At 40.9% G+C, this 19,122-nt stretch overlaps 1 protein-coding gene across 1 annotated transcript; it reads right to left on the bottom strand.

Moving 5' to 3' along the window:
- Positions 1-1,644: 1,644 nt before the first annotated feature.
- YARS2 (tyrosyl-tRNA synthetase 2) lies at positions 1,645-13,834 on the bottom strand. Its single transcript, XM_008073738.2, has 5 exons — positions 13,019-13,834; positions 11,722-11,889; positions 5,213-5,368; positions 4,428-4,598; positions 1,645-1,985 (listed from the first exon to the last, which is right to left on the bottom strand). The coding sequence occupies exons 1-5, from the start codon at positions 13,798-13,800 to the stop codon at positions 1,826-1,828; spliced, it is 1,437 nt and encodes a 478-aa protein (XP_008071929.1). The 5' UTR covers positions 13,801-13,834; the 3' UTR covers positions 1,645-1,825.
- Between the last annotated feature and the right edge of the window lie 5,288 nt (positions 13,835-19,122).

The raw sequence follows: 19,122 nt of genomic DNA, 5'->3' as shown, positions 1-19,122 counted from the left end.
AGATTGAAAGACATACTATGATAATGTACTTGCTAGAACTACACACTTTGTACAACGGAAAACAGAGACAAGAAACTTTGTTGGCCCTCAAACTGAGTGAAGTTCCGATGATCGTAGAGATGATCACTGACATTTATAAAATACTTGTATGTTCTTGCTGTGTAAATAAAATTGCTGGTATGAAATGACATTAATGTTTGTCAATAAGTGAATTCTTCCTAACTCTTCTCCCAGAGAAAGGTTTAGATAACCTATTGCTTTTTAACACCTAAATCTACTTTGGAACATAACAGTACAGCTTATAGTGTACTAGAAATTTTATGACCTTTTTCCTATTAGACTCTCACAATTCACTGAGATATTATTACACCTCCATTTTTGTGTTTGAAGACAGTGATGAGCTCCAAGTAATCCAGGTAGTAAATGGCTAGAATATGGAACAGTAAAGGCATGCTCTGTTGCCTGTAAAGTTTTCAAAAGAATCTGATTAAACCATTTTGTGTGACTCATTTGATCCTCAGGAAAATGGGGGTGCTATCACTTTGATTTCTCAGATGTGGAAACAGTTCTGGAGATTTTAACTTGCCTAATATGTAGAGTTGAACTCAGTCTTGATTCCATATCCTTCAAGTTTGACTTGAAAAGTTTCCTTACCCGGATACTTTCTGGTATTCTCATATGATTGCATATTTGGTATAATATTTTTCATTTATTTGGTTACTTAACTTTTCAGTTTAACCCAAGTTACAATCTATTTGGAGGCAGAATTTGAAATTTAAAACTAATTTAAAAGTTTTTAATTTTATAGAACATTGCTACCTTAGGAATCTACTGAAAAAACAAGACGGAGTAGATGGAATTATACTAAAAAATAAGCAAAGGACTAAAAAACGGAAACTTTCAGAAAAGTCAAGTACTGATTTTTGTTCTTTGAGAAGAGACGATTTCATACTATAATTTCTAATGCCAACTATGGTCTAATCTAACTTTTCTCCTTTTTAAGGAGAACTATATTTCCTTCCTAAACAAAAAGATCAGAAACTTACAAGTTCATAATACTAGTTTTCCCATTTCTTTTTTTTTCTTTTTGAGTTGGAGTCTCACTCTGTCTGCCAGACTGGAGTGCAGTGGCTGCTCCCGGCCACCGCAGCCTCGACCTGCTGGTCTCTGGCGATCCTTCCACCTCAGCCTTACAAGTAGCCGGAATTACAGGCGCATGCTACCATGCCTGGCTCATTTTTGATTTATTGTAGAGACGAGGTCTCGCCAAGTTGCCCAGGCGGGTCTCGAACCCGCGGGCTCAGGCAATCCACTCACCTCAGCCTCCCAAAGGCGCGGGATTACAGGCTGAGCCACCGAGCCCGGCTGTTTTCCCATTTCTTATGTGGACATTAGAGGCACTGCGGTTTCATAAACAACTATAGAGCACTGGTCAGATCAGTGCTTTATACCTGATATAAAAGTAGTCACAGTTCCTTACACTACTACTTTTTTATTTTCCTGTCATCACTCCAAAACAGAAAGCAAAAAGGGTAGGATAGGAAAGACAGCATTTATTTCTTTTAAAAGAGATTCATCACTGGAAATCATAGTTTTCTATGGTAGTCCTTAATATTTGTGGATCGGAAAATAAAATATCCCATAATTAAACAAGCACCTTATTTATTAACTAACCCATAAAAATAATGAAGTTACTCACACTGTGAGGCATAGTGTACACGCTCCATTCTGTTTTTCTGACTTGCATATGTGAACGTATAAGTTCTGGAGCCCACCTTTCATATATCTTGGGAATGAATGTTGGATAAGTCTGAATAAGGATTTTTCATAATTGAAGCCATTTTATAACGTAGAAATTTCTTTTTCCTATTTTAAGTAAAGAGAGTCCATTCTTGAGAATATGTTGTCCAACAACTAAAACAGTCTCAGGATTTGTTACTTGTCTGTGATTTATACTGACTCCGCCTTCTGTTATCATTCGATACCTAAAAACAGAAAAGTTTAGTAACTAGAGACAACCAATCACTACTGACTTCTCCCCCCAAAAAATTTCACTGAAATCTCAGAGGCTCTTCAACTGAGAACATTTAGCACTGGGTTGTTACCTTCATGTCCACTGTCATAATAGATTCTACCCTCCTTTAACGTTCTTCCAAAGGAGCAGATATACGGCATTAAACCAGCTTTCTTGTTTAGTGGAAAACAACAGCTGGAATATCTCACAGCTCTTGCTAGAACTGTGGTATTTTAAAAAATGAAGCAAGTAGGAATAAGGGAGAGTTTCCCCCCACCTTGGAAAAAAAACAAGAAGTCACAGAAAAGAAACTTTCAAATTTAAAAGAGGAGAATAACATGGCTTTTAGTAAGTTACCCATGGGATAAAAGTCACAATATAGTGTTAGCTACAGAAACCTTTAGGAACCTTGCTTATGAAACTGGAAAATACTAGCAGATTTATATTAAGATTATAGAAATAATAGCAAATTTTTCATCAAAATAAAATGAAAAAAATTTTCTTAGAAATGAAATTGGTTTATTTCAGTAATGGAAAAATCCATAGCTAACTTAATAAATTCTAAATTATTTTTTCGATCGCATATGCAAAGTTAAATAAGTTTTATTGAAGTTACTTATCATCCAGTTCATTCAGTAAACATTTACAGAGCTCTTTATATGCTAAATATAAATAGTATTGCAAACTAGCAGAGACAAAGATAGATAAATGAACTATGACAACACACTGTGATTAACTACTATAAAGGCCAACAAGTTGTTCTGGAAGCACACTGGGTGGGTGGGAGCTGGACATGTCCCTGAAAACAGAGACACCTAAACTGACAGACAGTAGCAGTTACCTTCACAATCAGGGCAAGGAAACATGGGAGTAGCTAGAAAAAGGTGAGATTTGAGAAGAAAAGAGGGTTAGACCACAAAAGGCCTTGGACGTCCTTAAAAAAGGGAAATGATCTTCTCTTATCTGAATATATTACCAAATAAAATTAAACAACTATTGGACATGGTTTTATAGAACTCAACAGTGAAAGATTCTCTATTTAAGGACAGAGTTCTTTTTTTTAGGAAGTATTGTTTTAGGCTGTTTACTGTAGTTTCCAGGTCATGTTCTATGTTCTGCTAAATGCACACACCTAGCTGTATTTAGCTTCCATGGTATAAAAATGTACAATCAGTAATACTCAGGATCCTGGCTAACTCAGAAGTGGTGCATTAAGTATTGGTAAAATTTCCAATATGAACAAACACCATAGCCAAGTACAGAAGAAAATGAAAAATTCTTCACAGAGAGGAATATTCTTAGAATCAGTGACTCAGTATAGGGAAGTGATGACACTACCTTCAAAATCAGTGTATATTAAATAAACCAGCACACTAGGGAATCAATAAGGTGGAGTGGTGGCAGGTGATACAAAGAAGGACAATGGATGCTTTCTCCGTAACCTGGGGTTCTTTAGGGTAGAGGCAAATAATCCACAATAATTGAAAGAGAACAGCAACCATAATAAAGCAAATGTCATTCATCATCACGGCCATGGGCTGGTAACTGACTATGCTCAGACTCCTAGAGATGAGGCACTCAGGGTCTTCTGGCTACCCAGTGCTTTTCCTCCTGCTTCTCAGTGTTCATCAAAAATGGATAAGCAGCCGGGTGTGGTGGCTTGTGCCTGTAATCCCAGCACTTTGGGAGGTGGAGGCGAGAGGACTGCCTGAGCCCAAGGGTTTGAGACCAACCTGGGCAACATGGCGAGACCTCATCTCTACAATAAATAAAAAAATTAGTCGGACGTGGTGGCACATGCTTGTAATTCCCGCATCTTGGAAGGCTGAGGCAGAAGGAGTGCCTGAGCCCAGCAGGTTGAGGCTGAGGTGGCTGTGAGCATGCCACTGTACTCCACCCTGGGCAACAAAGTGAGACTTCAACTCAATTAAAATAAATAAATAAATAAGCATCAAATATGTGCCAAATGACTTTTCTGTGGAACACCCTTATTTATCCCCTAATAATATCACATAACTGAGAAATCAAAATATTCTTCTCACTTTCTTCTCAAGGGATATATTGTGTAGTTTATAATAATTGTCTTATGAAAGCTATATCAATATGTTCACTTCATTTTCAGAAATTCAACTAATATTTTAAATAGGTTGGGTACTGTCCCCGCTCCCCAAAATGTAGAGGATACAGACTGAGTATAAGAGGAGTCATGTGAACCTGTTCACTTGAATCTGTTTCTGTGACTCAAATTGTTACCACATCCCTGAGCTTACTGGTCCCAGTGTATTTATTGACCAATGTAGTCCCTCAGATACACAACTTTTCCAAAGGAGGAAAAACTGACAGGGTTAGACTTAAGAAGAGACAATGTAGAAGTACTGTACTTTATAGAAAATTTAAAAGTTAAACATCTTACCCTCGGGGACCATCTGGAATGGCATTTGCTTTGCGACATGTATCTAGGACGCTTGTTCCAGGGTCGAGAACGAATTCAGAAAATGAAGCTTCTCTGAACAATTCTTTTAACTCTTGATCAGACATGACCTCCAGTGCATCTATGCTACTGTGATAAAGGGCTTGTGTGCACCTGAAAAACATTTTAAGAGCCACGTCATGTAAGTGCTTATTCAAATATATGTTCTAATACCCATTAACCAATTATGGGGTGCCTATTTCCAGACTGAAAGTTTTTTAAACATCTACCTTGCATAAGTCATAAACTTAACTCAAGATAATCTTTCTTTGCAATGAACAGGGGCTATTTTATTTTTTATTTTTTGAGTTGGAGTCTCACTCTTGTCACCCAGGCTGAAGTGCAGTGGCGTGCTCATAGCCACCACAGATTCGACCTGCTGGGCTCAGGTGATCCTTCCGCCTCAGCCTTCCAAGTAGCTGGAATTACAGAAGCACACCACCATTGCCCGGCTAGTTTTTGTGATTTATTGCAGAGATGAGTTCTCTCCAAGTTGCCCAGGCTGGTCTCGAACCCCCAGGTTCAGGCAATCCTCTCACCTCAGTCTCCCAAAGTGCTGGGATTATAGGCTGAGCCACTGCACCTGGCTATTTTAAAGCACTTAAATCAACACTGACAATCCTTGTCAGTGGTAAATGGCAAAATAACCCTAAAACAGTGTATTTCCTAATTTCTCGTGTCTATCAGCTAAATACCTTTATTAAGTGTTAGTTATATTAAAAGGCTACCTTTTAGCAGAATCCAGTCCTTCTCGTCCATGAACAAGCTTTGTCACTTCCGCAGCAAGTTGTTTCTGAGGACCTCGCTTTTCTGGCTCTCTGATGTGTGTCTGCATAATGTGGTCAATCTCTGGGAGGGGCAGAAAAGTGAAGAGCTTCAGGTACCTTCAGGACAAAAAAAATATTGCATTAACATCACATACCTAATTTGTATCTCCAGCTCCCTTATTCTTTAAAGAACATCCTGCTTACTTTTACATTTATTTTTAAATATGAAACAAACATGCTGAAATGTACTGAAAATAACAGGCACCCATGCACACGCCACCCAGATTTAAGATGTTACTACTTTGCATCTTTGTTTTTTGAACTTTCCTTTTTAAAAGGAATAAAACAATACAGATCATAGATGAAGGCCCCAGTCCTATCATATTTCCTTCCTTGAGCCCAGAGATAACCATGAATCTAAATTTGTGTGCATCCTTCCCAAACATGTTTTTATACTTTTGTTTTAGGTCCATAGGCCCATAAATAACAAGTACTGTGTAATTTAAAAACTGACATATAGTCCTGCTCTGCATAACATTTCAGTTAATGAAATATAATACCATATTTTTACAGTACTTTTTCTATGTTTAGATATACAAATACCATTGTGTTACAATTGCCTACAATATTCAGTACAGTAACATAGTGTACATTTTTGTAGCTTTGGAGCAATAGACTACAACATATAGCCTAGGTGTATAGTGGGCTATACCGTCTAGGTTTGCATAGGAACACTCTACGACGTTCATGCACACAGTGACAAAATTGCATAATGATAGCATTTCTCAGAGTGTATTCCACTATTAAGTGACACCACTGTAATATCATCCTATATGTATCCTCTATTTGAAGATCTTCTTTGGTGAAATATATATAACACATACAAAAAAGTACACTAATCACAAAGATACAACTTAATGAATCATCATAAAACAAACATCTGTTTGTTTTATGTAACTATCACCTTGCTTTAGAAATATAACATTGCCCCTGCCCAAGGAAGCCCAAATATGTCACACATCCCCATGCTTTTTACAAGTTAACCACTATTCTCCCTTCACGGCAATCACTCTCGTTTTTCTTTACACTTTTAACATCTCAGTATGCTTCCCTAAAGAGCATCACTTAGTTTTGTCTGTCTTTAAGACTTTATGTAAGAGGAGTCATACAGAATGTATTTTTGGGCACATCAGTATGTTTAGGAGATTCATCCATGGTGTTGCATGTACAGCATTCCATGCATTGACTATCCCACAATATATTTACTAACTTTCCACTGTGGACACTTGTGTTGTTTCTACTTCTGGACAACTGCTAATATTTCTGCTGTGAATATCCCCATATTTCATATTTCTCTTGGTGCACATGTGCACTAATTTTTGTTGTGTGTATGCCCAGGAGAGAAACTGCTGGATCCTAAGTTATAAGCACATTCAGCTTTAGTAAGATACTGCCAAACGTTTTTCCAAATTGGCTCTAAGTTTATTCTCCCATCACCTTGGAACATTCTCACCAACACTTGGCTCTGCCAATTTTTTTATCTAGTTATTCTGGAAGGTGTGTAATGGTATCCCACTGTGCCTTTATCTCGTATTTTTCTTTTCAGTACAAAGGCTAAGCACCCTTTTATGTGTTTTTGGTCTTTGGGTAGGATCTTTGTGAAGTGCCTATTCAAGTTTCTCCATTTTGCTACTTGGTTATCTGTTTTACTCATTGGCTTACAGACATTCTTTATATTAATTTGACTTAAGCTCTTGATCAGTTATGCAGATGTAATAAAAATATCTTCTACTCTTATTGATGACTTTTTTTTTATTTCAATAGCTTTAGAGGATACAAATAGTTTTTGATTACATGGTTGCACTGTATGGTGGGGAAGAGTCTGGGCTTTAAGTATACCAACCATTCCCATCTGTGTACACTGTACCCGCTGGGTGATTTTTCATTCCTTCACTCCTCCCTAAGTCTGCAATGTTTATTATAACATTCTCCATGCTTTTGCAGATTTAATGCTGACTTTTGTGAACACTAGGTATTAACTTTGTCTACTTTATTAATCTTTTGTGTTTCATTCAAGAATGTTTCCCTAACCTAAAGTAAAAAATATATTTTCTCTTTAACTTCTAAAAGCTTTACTGATTTGTCTTTTATAGATTTAGGTTTACAATCTACTTAGAATTGACTTTTATGTACTGTGTAAGGTTGTCTTATTCCCCCACATCCCCCACATAACTGCAGTGCCACCTTTGTCAGGGACAAGACTGTTGTCTCTAATGTTTTATTTTATTTTATTTATTTTTATTTTATTTATTTTTTGAGTTGGAGTCTCACTCTGTCATCCAGACTACAGTGCAGTGGCGCTCCCGGCCACCGCAGCCCCAACCTGCTGGGCTCCGGTGATCCTTCCGCCTCAGTCTTCCAAGTAGCTGGAACTACAGGTGTGTACTACCACGCCCGGCTAATTTTTTATTTATTGCAAAGACGAGATCTCGCCAAGTTGCCCAGGTGGGTCATGAACCCGCGGGCTCAGGCAATCCACTCACCTCAGCCTCCCAAAGGCGCGGGATTACAGGCTGAGCCACTGAGCCCGGCCTCTAATGTTTTAATCTAATCTACTCTGTTCCATTGGTCACTTAACTTTAAACTTGTACTTTAAACCTAATGGTCATTATTATAATTACTAAGTGAGTTTGGTAGAGATGCTGCATACAAAGTTAATATATAGAAATTAACTGTTTTTCTGTATACCAGAACTGGGCAGAAAATGACATTTTCAAAAAGGTTACCAGTTCTTTATATATCAAAACCCTAGGACTGTATTATCAAGCATGCTATGAATAAATTTAAAGAAAAAAATCAATTATTGTAATTTTGTAATAAGGCATTATATATCTTCCACTCTATTCTTCAAAAACATCTTGGCCAATTTTAGCCCTTTTTATTTCCATGTAAATCTTAGAATAAGCTTGTCAAGTTCCAAGAAAAAAAAAAAGAGCCCTTTTAGCTATGGGTGCCACTGCACTGAATATGTAGATCAAATTGAGAACTGGAATCTTTCTGTACAATAAGTCCCCTACACATGAACCTTCAAGTTGTGAACTTCCAAAGATGCAAATGTGTGTTCACATGTTTAATCATGGTTTATGTATCATGGTTTATTGCCACATGCGTGCATCTTCTACAAATGGTTGTGCTTTTGTGTACTTTACAATATTGTGTAGAGTACATTAGTACAGTATCTTTATTTCATGCCCAGGATGTCCAGAAGCAAGTATAAAAGCAGCAGTGATGTAGCTGGTATTGCTAAGAAGCCACAAGTGACACAGATGGAGACAAAAGTGAAAATAATTGAGAGAGCAGAGCAAGGCAAAAAGATGGTAGAAATTGCTCATTCTTTACAACATGAATCATTCAGCCATTGGCATGATTCCAAACAGCAAGGACAAGATCCTGGAACATATGAAGTTTGCTGTGCCAGTGATGTCAACAATAATATACAAGCATGGAAAAGTGATGGAGAAACCTCAGTGTGTGAATGCAGCATCAGTATCAGTGTTAAGTCCTGCTCAGCTTAATGCTGATTCTAGAGAAAGCTAGAAGTCTTTATGATGACTTGAAGAAGAAACACAGCAAAGAATCAGAGGGTGCATCTTTTAATGCCTGCCATGGCTGGTTTCACTGGTTCAAGGCTACAGCCAATCTTCACAACATAAAAGTGGCAAGGCAGTGCAGACACGGTAGCTACCTGGCAATTTCCTGAAATGCTTTGAGAAATTATTGATGAAGGAGTGTATTTACCTGAGCAGGTTTTTAATGAGGCAGGACTGTACTGGAAGAGGATGCTGGACCAAAGTTATATCAGTAAGGAGGAAAAGTTGATGCCAGGATATAAAGCAGTAAAGGATAGGCTAACTCTGCTGTTTGGTAGCAAGGCTTCCAGCGATAAGAAGCTGAAGTCATAGTTTATCATTCAGAGAATCCAAGAACCCTTAAAAACACAGCCAAGCCTGGGCTCAGTGGCTCAGCCTGTAATCCCAGCACGCTGGGAAGCCGAGGTGAATAGACTGCCTGAGTCCACGGGCTCGAGACCAGCCTGAGCAACTTGGCAAGACCTCGTCTCTACAATAAATAAAAAATTAGCTGGGCATGGCAGTACACACTTATAGTTCCAGCTACTTGGAAGACTGAGGCGGAAGGATCACAGGAGCCCAGCAGGTCGACACAACGGTGGCCATGAGTTTGCCACTGCACTCCAACCTGGGCGACAGAGACTCCAACTCAAAAACAAAACAAAACATAACAAAACATAGCCAGGGGCTCTCTTCTTATCGTGTGGAAGAGTAACCCCAAAGCCTGGGTTACACACACCATTTCCCAGAACTGGCTTTTTTCTACCACTTTATCCTGAAGGCAGGAAAATAATGCTTGGAGGATGTCACATTTAACATTCTTTTGCTCTGGGCCAGCCCCCATTTTTGGGTGACTTTCATCCCAACATCAAAGTAGTGCATCCGTCACTGAGTACTATGTATGTTATGTCACTCATCCAGTCTATGAACCAGAGAGTTGTAGTGACTTTCAAGAAATATGTATGTCACGCTTTTCTTCAGGCAGTAATGGTGTGTGATGAATCAGAAACAACCTTTACAGTTTTGGAAGGACTGTAATGTCTAAGGCCATAAAAAACATTGACTTTGCTTGGCATGAGGTTACAGCTATCTCCATGAATGGGGTTTGGAAGAACCTCTGCCCACAGTTTGTTCAAGATTTTCGTGGATTTGAGAAGGTGGTGAGGGTTCAGAGTTCTTCAGCAACATAGTTACCCTCAGCGAGAAGCTGGAGCTAGTTTTGCAAGAGGATGACTTCACTGAACTCCTTGCTGTGTAACACAAGATGGTTACTAATGAAGACCTGATGGAACTGGCAACCCAGAGAAAGGATGAAGACAGACAAGAGGAAGAAGTAACTGAAGAACCAAAGAGATTCACGATGTGGAAAATGGCAAGGGGATATTCTTTATTTTGAGGAGGCACTATTAGTTTTTGAGGCAAAGGACCCAAATGTAGAATGGCACACAAAGGTTGCAACAGCTGCTAGAATGCAATCCAACGCTACCATGTCATCCATGATGAGAAAGAAAGAGCTACTACCTAGACATCATTGAATTGTTTTTTTCGAGAGGGTAGACAGAATTGAATCCAGCAAGAAACCAGAACCTGTGCCATCGACATCAGGCATGAGTGACATTGCAGCTTGCCCTCCGTCTCCTCTGGCTGACAATCCTTCTGCTCTACCATCTCTCACCTTCTCTCCCTCCTCCAGTCAGTAAGTCTTCTTGCCTGTTCACTCGAATGTCAGCCCCTGTATGCCAGTTGTAGTACTATACTGTACTACTGAACTTTTCAAGGTATTGTAAGATTTAAAATGTTTTATTTTTTATGTATTATGTGTGAAAAGTATTATAAGCCTATCACAGTACAGGACTATACAGTCGATTGTGTCAGTTGGGTACCGAGGCTAACTTTGTTGAACTTACAAATTGGGTTTACAAAATGCACTCTTGGAATGGAACTCGCTGGCATGTGGGGAACTTGTACTATGAATATGTTCTAACTCTCTTTTATATAGGTCTAGGTCCTCTTTGTTTTGCTCAAGTGTTTAACATTTTGTAGGAAAGTCTCATATATTTTTAAAATTTTTAAGAATTATTCCTAGTTTTTTTTGACTTGGAGTCTCACTCTGTCACCCAGACTGGAGGGTAGTGGCATGCTCCCAGCACCGCAGCCTTGACCTGCTGGGCTCCAGCGATCCTTCCGCCTCAGCCTTCCAAGTAGCTGGAACTACAGGCGCGTGCTACTATGCCCGGCTAATTTTTATGATTTATTGTAGAGATGAGGTCTCACCAAGTTGCCCAGGTGGGTCTCGAACCCGCGGGCTCAGGCAATTCACTCACCTCAGCCTCCCAAAGCGCGGGAGCTTACTTTAGTTATACAGTAATATTAACATTTTTCTCACTATCTTTTCATTGCAGATATATTTGTTTTCTCATTAAGTTACATTCTTCTAAGAGTTTAAGGCAAATGTGATTTAATAAGAAAATCACTTTTAAAAAGATCTTTAAAGTCATATTTGTATGAGGGAGAGATAAAGGAAAGATAAGGGGAATCAAGTTTAAGACGAAAGGAGTGAAAAACTATTAATATGCAGCCGATAAAAATCCCAAGAACTTGCCAGATACAGATCACAAACTTGGCTCTAGGTTTTCTAGCCCACCACTGTAGTTTATCTCCTTTAACCAGTAAAAATGTTTAACTTTAGAACAGTAAAAATTACAATATTTTGCCATGTAATGGTTTTACATGCATACTTTTTAAGTAAAAAACTCTTAAGGGTACACAGAGATTCAATGGCTAAAATTACACTATGATTTTATGGTATTAATTCTTCTCAGCCCTTTACTAAGAACTTACCTTTCCACTGAATCATCTTGCTGCCTGACAAAGAATTGATACAATTCAAACGGAGACGTCTTATCTCTGTTAAGCCAAATAGCATTGCCAGCAGACTTTCCCAGCTTTGCTCCAGTTGTACTTGTAATTAGAGGGACAGTGATTCCAAATACATCCTCTCCAGTCAACCTATGCGTAAAGAAGAACTTCATTATGCACCTCGAGCACGAGTGGTAGCTTCCACTATTCACCCTTCAGATTTCAGTGCAGTCACTTGCTCCCAGAAAAATTACTCTATCTCTTAAATCCAGATTCTTTTCTCTCTTGTGTTCTGTTACAGCACTCACCCTATTTTCAAATTTGTCCATCTGAACAGCAATTGCATGAGTGGCCCCGGACAAGGCAAAGTTCTGTATAATCAGGGACTAAAGATTTTGAAAGGCTGGGTGGGAAGAAGAGAAAAAACTGGGCAAAGGGGGTATCAGGAAGATACCAAAGGAGATGTTTACAATGGGCTTTTTTTTCCTTTGAGTCGGAAACTCCCTCTGTTGCCCAGGCTGGGGTGCAGTGGCATGCTCACAGGCACCACAGCCTCTGCTGCCTTAACCTGCTGGGCTCAGGCGATCCTTCCGCCTCAGCCTTCAGGAACACGCCACCATGCTCAGCTAACTTTTTGATTTACTGTAGAGATGAGGTCTCATCAAGTTTCCCACGCTGGTCTCGAACCTCTGGGCTCAGGTAATTATCTTGCTTCGGCCTCCCAAAGTGCTGGGATTGCAGGCGTGAGCCACTGTGCCGGGCTTTTAAAAATGAGTTTTGCTCTATAGCACATAGGCTAGCCATGTACTTCATCTCTCTGAAGAAAATTAAAATTAAAATCGACACGACTTGTCACATATTTGGAGATGAAACAAAAGTTTTTTGAGATGCCAGTCATGCATTCACACTAGTTTCATGGAGGGTGCAAAGCTGAAGCAGAGGGCTACTGAAGGAGGCCCAGCCACCTTCAGGTACAAAAAGTTTCTCAAATTCGAATCTGAGAGGCCGACTTAAGGGAAGCAAAACAGACAGAATCTTAATTAAGTGATCTATTTCTGCAGAGCTCTAGAATACGCCCCATACTCTTAAAACCCTTAATTCAGCCCTTTAGGTCCCGCTAGCCAGGGTCATTAACACCATGATATATACCCTTAATGGAGATTAAAACCAACAGGGGCTTGAACGAAGGGCGGCTTTCCACACCCTAATAGTGAATCACAGGCTATTAGTGTGCAAGTTATTCGGTCCCAGATTTTCTCCAGCGTTTAAAGGCGCTTACTTGTGGACGAACTCGTATCCGGACATAATGTTGCCCAGCTGATCTGATCCGCCCAGCTGGACCCTGCATCCGTAACGCTGGAACAGGTAATAGAAGTCATAGGCCTGGAGCACCTGGTAAAAGAACTCGACCAAGCTCATGCCCTCGGGGCTCTTGAGCCGCGTCTGCACGCTCATCCGGCTCAGCAGCGTCCCCATGCGGAAGTGGCCGCCCACTGCCGCCAGGAAGTCCACCAGGGGCTGCTTCTGATACCAAGCCGAGTTGTCCAGCACCGTGAAGTTGCCCCAGGTCCGCCCATCAGGGAAGAGCTCCCGGTGATTAGCCGCCAGGGCCTCGAGTCCCAGGCGCAGGGCGTGCGCGTGGGCCCGCACGCGCTCTTCCGCCAGCGCCTCGCGCTCCTTGGTACGGCCGCTGGGGTCTCCCAGGCGCGCCGTGGCGCCTCCCACGAGCGCGATCACATTGTGACCCGCTCTCTGGAAATGGAACAGGCCCAGCAGCGCCAGCAGATGCCCCACGTGAAGCGACTCGGCCGTGGGGTCGAAGCCGCAGTAAATGGTTTGGGGACGGTAGCCCGCCATGCCACGGTCGAAGAGCTCTGGGAGCTCTACCTTCGTCCCCCTCTCTGGGAAGAACTCCTTGAACAGACCCCGAGCCTTCTGCGTCGCCAGTAACCCCTGAGCGCCCGAATGGGCCTTACGCAGCCCCAAGAGCAAGAAAACCGACGGCTCCAGGGCACTAGACGACCGGCCCCGGGAAAAGCAGCGGCACACGGGCGCCGCCATCTTGGTGGCGTGCCGCAAGGAATGCTGGGATCGCCGAAGCCGCGCTGCACCGCTCAGTGCCCGCCTTCGACGACAACTAAGGAGAGTGCCTCGGTGTTTTTCTGCGCATGCTCGGGTACTGCGTGAGGCGGTTGCTTGGTTACGGAGCTTGCGTTCCTGGCGGATAGGTGGCCATTCTACCTCAGGACCTGGTCATTTTAAGTTCCCCCAAACCTTGATTTCTTCATCTGCAATGTGGATGCGTTTATGATCATGGTTTCCCTCAGGGTCGTTGTGAGGGTTAAGAATTAAAGCACTTGGTATGTAGCGCTATATACATGTTAACTGTTTAAATTTTCACGTAAAAAGATTGTGATGCGCAAGTTCTTTGAAGTCTTGGTTTTATGCAGAACACCTGTTCACAGAGGTTGTGAAGGGCTTGGAATTGGAGAGATAAGGAGCTGGCGTTGAGATGCCAACAATTTCGTAGTACCGATTTCCCAGTTGCACCTGTCTCCCAATATTCATTAGCTTTTCCAGAAGGTGGCACTCGTGTACAAGTTATAGCGATAGAAATTCCATGCGGTAGAGACCTATGCTTTATTTATTTATTGTAAATACTGGCAACTAGGTTGGGACAGAGCTTAGCATGAGTGGATTCAAATCAGTAATCACATCACTACAGCATGGCAGGTGTTACGGGTACTCCGCTTACCAGGGGTGGGGTTCTCATTGGCAGCTGACTGGCAGGTGATCTAGCTCCAGGATCCCATTTAAGAGCCATTTCTAGGACCACTCTCAATATCAGTTCTCTGGACTCCGTGTTAGAGACCTGTGTGCAGAAGGATTACTGGGGTGTGCACCTGTAATGGAGTGAGAGAAGTAAGCTTGGGCAGAGGGAGAGGTTAAACTGTGAACAATTTGTAATAGAGGCCTTAGACAATTCCCTGAGGTCTCAGAAGTTGGAATTTCCTTTCAGAATCATCCTGAATTGAGGCAAGGGGGCGGAACTTTATACCCTCTTTTTGACTACTCATGAAATGCCTCTGGGGAGGGAGGGAGCAAAACTCTGGGCAGATTATGGCAGAGAAAGATGTACAGATGGGACTCAGATGGGAGCTATCACCCAACCAACAAAGATCTGGGCCATGCCCCCAAATTATTCCTACAGGACGTTTCCATTTCTTAATGTTATAATGTCATTTAATAAGATGAAATATTATAATCATTTTATTATTTTTGAGTTGGGTCTCACTCTGTCACAAGGCTGGAGTGCAGTGGCAAAATAATGGCTCACCACAGCCGAGATCATACAAAACACAGGCAGATTTGAACCTTTTCAGAAGGGAACCTTTCATTCTTGAGGTTTCTGGTCAATATGACACACAACTCTGGCTTTTAAGGTGTTAATAATTTTATACCAGCAAGTGTGATTTCATATTGTAGTTTAATCATTTAGTCACTTCAGGAAATTCTTCTTACAAAAATTTGTACCTGTATCAGTCTGCTTAACGGAGAAGAATTTTTGTGGATGATGAAAAATAGAAAATTTCTACCTAAGATTAAACTTTATTATAAAGTCTTTAAAAATAGATTTGAGCTCTACTTTGTCTCTTCTTGTAATGCGGTATCCCCAAATCTGAGAGGGCTTGCATGTAATGTTTACCTATTCCAAAGAAGTCACCTGGAGGTCCAACAGGGAAAGATATTGCTTTGTTAAAACTTATGGGAAGCCGGACTTGGTGGCTCAGCCTGTAATCCCACGCCTTTGGGAGGCTGAGGTGAGTGGATTGCCTGAGCAGCAAGACCTCATCTCTACAATAAATAAAAAAATCAGCCGGGCGTGGTAGCGCATGCCTGTAATTCCAGCTACTTGGAAGGCTGAGGCGGAAGGATCGCTGGAGCCCAGCAGGTTGAGGCTGCGGTGGCCGGGAGCAGCCACTGCACTCCAGTCTGGGCGACAGAGTGAGACTCCAACTCAAAAAAAATAAATAAATAAATAAAGTAAAACTTATGGGAGACACCAATGCAATGGCAGCCGGTGGGTGAAGAATCTGCACCTCAAGGTAGTATAGCAAACAGTTTCATAATCGAAGCAATCAAGCTAATCATTCAAATCCCTATATGGCATGTACAATTGAATTGATTAGTGTGTACAATTACATTAATTAGTGTGTACAATTACATGGATTACTGTGACGACTATATTGCTTTCAGCTTTGCATTGTCACCTGCAGCCCATGACTCATTACCGGGAATATGCATACCCTTCAGAGACCAACCTTGACCAGAAGCCATTCCCTGAGGGATGGGGGCAGGAGGAAGCCAGGTATAAGGGGAAATAGTCTATCTCTGGACATTACCCCATACTTCTTAAGTTTAGTTGTATTTCATGAAGGAGTGGACAAGTCTGGTGCAGCAGGTAGTATCAGAGTAGATGCCGCGTGAGACAACACTAACTCGATGACAGCAACAATTTTGGAAAATACTTTCGGAGCAGTTGTTTTCCTCTCATAATTTGTATTGGCAGAGTAGGGAAAATGAGATTCTGTCCAAAAGAAGGAGCAATAGAAGAAGGTGGGACTTTCAAAGATTTGGAATTACATCCATGACTAAAATTTTAGAGGACTGCACTCATGACTTGCACTTGAGTTGAGAAAAGATGACCAAGTTGATTCTTGCTGTTTTTAAACTTATAAAGTGAATGAATAAGGGTTAAACCATATTTTAGGAAATATTGTTTATCTCAACTGTAACAACTTGAGGGTTAGGTGACCTTGAATTAGGGGCACATCCACTTTGCAATTACCCTTTCCTGCCACAAAATGTCACATAAACTCTTTCAAACGATTCCTGTTTTATATGGTTTGGTTTTTTAAAATGTAAACAATTATAGACGTAGTAGCATTCAAAAGGCACAGAGTAACGAGTAGTGTTTTGTTTTTGTTTTTGTTTTTTGAGTTGGAGTCTCAATTCCTTGCCCAGACTGGAGTGCAGTGGCCACTGCCGGCCGCCGCAGCCTCAACCTACTGGGCTCCGGCGTGTATTAACTGGTCTCTGTTTTAAAGCATTTCTCTATTTGTGGCTTAATATGTATTCAGATTACAGCAGAGATTCAGCTAGGGCTGAAATATGAGCTGCCCAAAGGTCACAGCCAAATGACAGTAGAAAGGAGCTTGAGGAATTCTGATCATTACAATCACTATAAAATACTCTTCTTACATGTTTTTTTTTTTCTTGGAGACTGATGATATAGGTTTCTTTGGGAACATCAGTGTTATAGGATGCGAAAGGGAATCAACAGGAACAAGGAATAGACATTGTAAATAACTTCAGGAATGTAACTATGACCGTTCTTCCAGTTGAAGTATTTCTATGACAGTCCTATTTCCTACTACTTGGGGAAAATAGTTTCTAAAAGCTGGTTTCAAGCCTTTGTTGTCTTTGTATAATAATTTACAAATTAATCTGCCTCATCATCGCATCTTGTCACACAGCTTTCCTGTGGCCAGTATTCTGGAAACCTGCACCTAAATAATCCTCTCCCTCCACCCATCCTTACCTGCAAGGCAATTGCTCCTCTTTCATTCCAAATTAATTCCTTCCAGGAAGTTCTTCTGCATTAGGTGGGACAAGGGAAAAATGCTTTCACTATCCGGGTTTATCATGCCCCTAAAATAGTTCAAAATGTGAAATCAACAATGCTCACTCATCCTTCTCACAATTAAGGAAAGACCTTCAAGTTTTATTACAAATTTAAGTCATGTAAGCCGAGTTCTTTGAACCTGTCTATGTCATTTGATTGAAGTGGCTCTAATGCTTTTTGAGCTGGCAGTCATCTTGACATCCAAACACTTTATAAAAGAGATTCATTTCTTTTAAGTTGTTGGTCAAGGGACGATAATTAGACAAAGAAAAACTTAATAGATATATGTATATTTCTTTTCTGTATTAGAGATTCAAGTGTTGTTGCTTTCTTTTTAGCAACTTTTGTGTCAGTAGAATAATCTGGAAGTCTCAGAGTTTGTCTTAACTATACACACTCGGTTCTGTATTCATATGGCTGGATAAGGGCTTGAGATATTTATGGTTTTCTAAATCTTTTACTTTCTACTTTCTACTCTTTATTTCTATCCATTTAAGTCTGTAGCAAGTTCTTTGTGTCAGTGTCTTGGAGAAGATACAAGTCAGGGAGGAAAGCAGAGTCATCCGGGAACTTTTTGTGAGTTGTTGTTGTCGTTGCTGCTGTTGTTTTGAGTCAATGTCTCTGTTGCCCAGGCTGGAGTGCTGTGGCACACTCATGGCTACCACAGCCTTGACCTGCTAGGCTCAGATGCTCTTTCTGCCTCAAGCCTTCCAAGTAACTTGGGACTACAAGTGCACACCAATAATGCCCAGCTAATTTTTAATTTTAATTTTTTATTGTAGAGATGAGGTTTCACCAGGTTTTTTTGGTATGTGTGTGGCTTTTGTTTTCAAAAGTCAAAAACCTAAGATTGCATAAAATTTGAGCAAATAATCTTAGAGAAGCAGAAGAGAAAGTGGTAGGATCCTCCCACTAAAGCGAGACTCCTCCCCAAACCTGGGCAAGAGACCTTTGCCAAAGGAGCTGTGCATTGCTCCCTGGCTTCAAAAGGATGACCTCCTGATAGCCTTCAGGCCTGGGGCTCCTGGTCTCACCTCTGCTTCATTTGAGGTAGGGAGCACCTGAATGCCAGCCAGAGGTCACAAAGATCCCCTGAGGACTTGACCAGAAGGATGACTAGAATGACCAGAACAGATTGGAAATGAGAGGTATTATTTCCTAGGGTATGATGTTCGAATTTTGATAAGATCCTGGAAGGGGGAGGAGGCCACTAATGATAGAAATGCAATTTCCTACCATTCTAGTGGATTGAAGACACAGTAGTTTGCTTACTCATTTAACAAATGACTTAGGGCACATTTATGGACCAAAGAAAGATACCTGACCTCATGGAGAGGAAATCGTTCTATGAAGTTCTATTTCTCTGAGGAGTTTTTTTTGAATTGGAGTCTGACTCTGTCACTCAGACTAGAGTACAGTGCCACGCTCACAGCCACCATAGCCTCGACCTGCTGGACTCAGGCGATCCTTCCACCTCAGACTTCTAAGTAGGTGGAACTACAGGTGCACAACACCATGCCCAGATAATTTTTAAAAAATATTTATTTATTGTTGAGACGAGGTCTCACCAAGTTGCCCAGGCTGTTCTTGAACCCCTGAGCTCAGGCAATCCTCATGCCTCAGCCTCCCAAAGTGCTAGGATTATAGACTTAAGTCACCGCACCCAGCTTTTTTTTTTTTTTTTTTTTTTTTTTTTT

The sequence above is a fragment of the Carlito syrichta genome, unplaced genomic scaffold (genome assembly GCF_000164805.1).
Source record: "Carlito syrichta isolate Samal-C Ts95f unplaced genomic scaffold, Tarsius_syrichta-2.0.1 Scaffold316039, whole genome shotgun sequence".
In the NCBI taxonomy this organism is placed as follows: domain Eukaryota; kingdom Metazoa; phylum Chordata; class Mammalia; order Primates; family Tarsiidae; genus Carlito; species Carlito syrichta.
Note: the sequence above shows the minus strand (reverse complement) of the source record. Positions and strands in the feature narration are given on the sequence as shown.